The 3,007-nt window shown below is 36.8% G+C and overlaps 1 protein-coding gene across 1 annotated transcript; it reads left to right on the top strand.

Annotated features, from left to right (window-relative positions):
* LOC126696190 (triacylglycerol lipase 2-like) lies at positions 1-2,723 on the top strand. The gene is made up of 8 exons (XM_050392968.1): positions 1-279; positions 373-483; positions 606-746; positions 844-954; positions 1,068-1,277; positions 1,602-1,722; positions 1,827-1,922; positions 2,159-2,723. Exons 1-8 carry the CDS (start codon positions 139-141, stop codon positions 2,455-2,457), a joined length of 1,230 nt encoding a protein of 409 aa, XP_050248925.1. The 5' UTR covers positions 1-138; the 3' UTR covers positions 2,458-2,723.
* The last annotated feature ends 284 nt before the right edge of the window (positions 2,724-3,007 follow it).

Here is a 3,007-nt window from a genome sequence, read left to right as displayed (position 1 = left end):
GGGAAATAAAAAAGCACCATCATGAAAACATATGCAATTCAAAGTCACCAAAGAACATACTCTTCGTACGCATTTGGATACTTTCAAGCATAAATAGCTGGAGGTGTGAAAATTGTAACAGTTAGCTAAACAACTGAAATGAGAATGGAATACACTTCAAACTCTCTACTTCTACTTCTAGCGTTTCTGCTATTTACATCAGCAGGTGCTGACAATAGTCCTGATAGTCTATGCAAATCTTTGGTGGAGACAAAAGGCTATGTTTGTGAAGAACATAAAGTATCTACCAAGATTGGTGGTTTTTAGTTTATAAGGCTTTTTCACCATGTGACTTGTACTAATATCTAATGTGATTAAACTTTTATGGTGCAGGTAACAACAAAAGATGGTTATATTCTTGGCGTGCAGAGGATTCCGGTGGGGAGGACTAATAAGACGAAAGCAAATAGGCCACCAATTTTGTTACAACATGGGCTTTTGGGGGTTAGGACCCTCTACACCATATATTTGAACTATGTTTATGTGTGGTTCTGAGGTATTTCTATACATGGCGCGGAATAGACTGATAACACCAACGAACTTACACAAGTTATGGTTGGTGACAGGATGCTGCAACATGGCTGCTCAATTCTCCAAATAAATCTTTTGCATTCATCTTAGCAGATAATGGGTTTGATGTGTGGCTTGGCAACAATCGAGGGACAGTATCTAGCCGTGGACATACTTCACTTAGTGCTAATGATCCGGTTCTCTTTGTTTTACCAAAATGCCAACTGAATTATATAAAACATTAAACACAATATATATATATATATATATATATTTAACTTTCTTACTCTATAGGCTTACTGGGATTGGACGTGGGAGCAATTAGCCGGTGATGATCTTCCTGCTATGTATGACTATATACATATTCAGACAGGGCAGAAACTGTACTATGTTGGGCATTCCTTGGTATATATCTGTAATTGTTGTTTCCATTCTAGTAATGGACATTATTTTCCTTTTAGGATTTTGCTGGGCATATAGGTAGAACTAAGACCATTTTTTTTCTTTCTAAATTGTAGGGAACTTTGCTTGCTTTTACTGCCTTTTCCCAAGAGAAGCTGGTGAACATGACAAAATCAGCTGCTTTGCTTGGCCCAATTGCTTATTTGGGCCAGTTGTCCTCGGTGATTGGAAGGACTATTATCACTACGGCTGCAGTAAGACAAATTAAGAAAATTTACTGTTCAATTGTGAAATCCATATTTTTTTTAATACCAAATTCAGTGTCATAACTTTGTTTCTTATATTTAACAGCAAGCGTACTGGTAGGGTGTCCCTGAATTCACTCCAGAAGGGTGAGGAAGCAATTAACCATCTTAGTTCAGTAACATCTTGCACATGCTTGAAACACACAAAAAATCTCAATGACTTAAGTTTGTTTGTTTTTTAATTTGGTAAAAATCTCAATGAGACGCATGATTTCTATGTATCAATGATATTTCTGAAATTTGGTTAAATATTTTCTGAGAATTTCCAGGTGAAGAAGTTACCAAAATTGTGAATCAATGGTTTCATATATTAGTGTCTCAAAATTCTTTTGAACCCAAATTGAGAAGAACTACACCGCTAACAATTTTAATTTTCAAGCAAACAGTCTGGTTGTTGGCAAACTTCTGGAAGGTGTCTGCGCCTTACCACTCATTGATTGCAACAACGTGTTAACCGCTGTCGGAGGTTAATTTTCGCTTCCTTAACTTGATACTATAATCTCCTTTTTCTCCTCTCTCTCCGTTTTATCTTCCAAATCTTATACATGTGTGTGTCATGTCTATTTATAGGCCCGAATTGCTGCATAAAGCCTTCAACAATTGATGTACTTTTTGATCATACATTTCAGTCATCGTCGACAAAGAACTTTGTCCATTTGTCTCAGAGTAAGCCTCTGACGCATTGGGTACACTCTGCTAAGCTCATTTGCATTCTATGACTAAGAACATAAAAACAAACCTTTTTATGTGCGAATCTCATAGTCATTTAGAAGTTCAAGTCTAAGGCTTACAAAGTTACAATACCAATAGTGAAAATTGCTTTATCTAATTGAGTTCCATTTCAATAGATCACAGGGATTTTATAAATATGTTAACTCTTGGGTTTTTAAAACTTTGGATAGTGGTCAGAGCTAGAAACATAGCAAAGTATGACTACGGTGACGAAAGTGAGAATAAGGCGCACTGCGGGCAGCCCACTCCTCCTCTGTACTATATGACACACATTCCGAAAGACATTCCTCTTTTCCTTAGTTATGGAGGGAAGGACACGCTTTCTGACGTAAATGACGTGCAACTTTTGCTGGAAAACCTTAAAGATCATGAGAAGGACAAGCTTGTGGCACATTTTGATTTCATTATGGCTGAGAATGCGAACAGAGTAGTATATGATCCTCTGCTGGCTTTCTTTATGACCCCTTAATTGTCAGAACTCTTTAGAGATCCACCGCAGATAATTTATTTTGGTATGGCCAAAAGTTCCTCATTTTAGTTGTAGTGGATCTAACATTTGATTTCAGAAGTCTGTGCTTGTTTTTTAGCCAAAGGTTGAAGATGAGCTGACTAAACGACATTAGTCCAGCCCCTGTATATTTGCTACGACATGCCATTCTTACTATTCAGACTTATTGATTTGTCTCACGTACTAAGCTTGTGTATTAGCAATACAGGTGTCCTTCGTTGATAGTAGCCAATGGAGGTTTCATGTTGAGTAGTGTTTACTTCACACACACTATTGCACGTAAAGTATGCACACTCACTTTTTTGAATTGAACTTGCAACTTGAAGTCACAATTTCAATTATGGATGTTCGATTACGTGTGAAGAAAGTGTTAGATATTCTACAACGCCTGTGCTGTAGTCGATACCTAATTTTGATTATCCTTTAAAAATGCATGTAATGAAAAATAAACAAGATACTTGTTTAGTCTTTGGGGCACATGTCTCAAGATCTTATCATTCTGTGTTAAATG

Source organism: Quercus robur, chromosome 8 (assembly GCF_932294415.1).
Source record: "Quercus robur chromosome 8, dhQueRobu3.1, whole genome shotgun sequence".
Classification (NCBI taxonomy): domain Eukaryota; kingdom Viridiplantae; phylum Streptophyta; class Magnoliopsida; order Fagales; family Fagaceae; genus Quercus; species Quercus robur.
Note: the sequence above shows the minus strand (reverse complement) of the source record. Positions and strands in the feature narration are given on the sequence as shown.

Coding starts and splice junctions, on each gene's coding strand:
- LOC126696190 (XM_050392968.1), top strand. CDS start 139: ATGAGAATGGAATACACTTCAAACTCTCTACTTCTACTTCTAGCGTTT. Junction 484..605: donor TACAACATGGGCTTTTGGGG/GTTAGGACCCTC, acceptor GGTTGGTGACAG/GATGCTGCAACATGGCTGCT. Junction 1,723..1,826: donor CGTGTTAACCGCTGTCGGAG/GTTAATTTTCGC, acceptor GTCTATTTATAG/GCCCGAATTGCTGCATAAAG.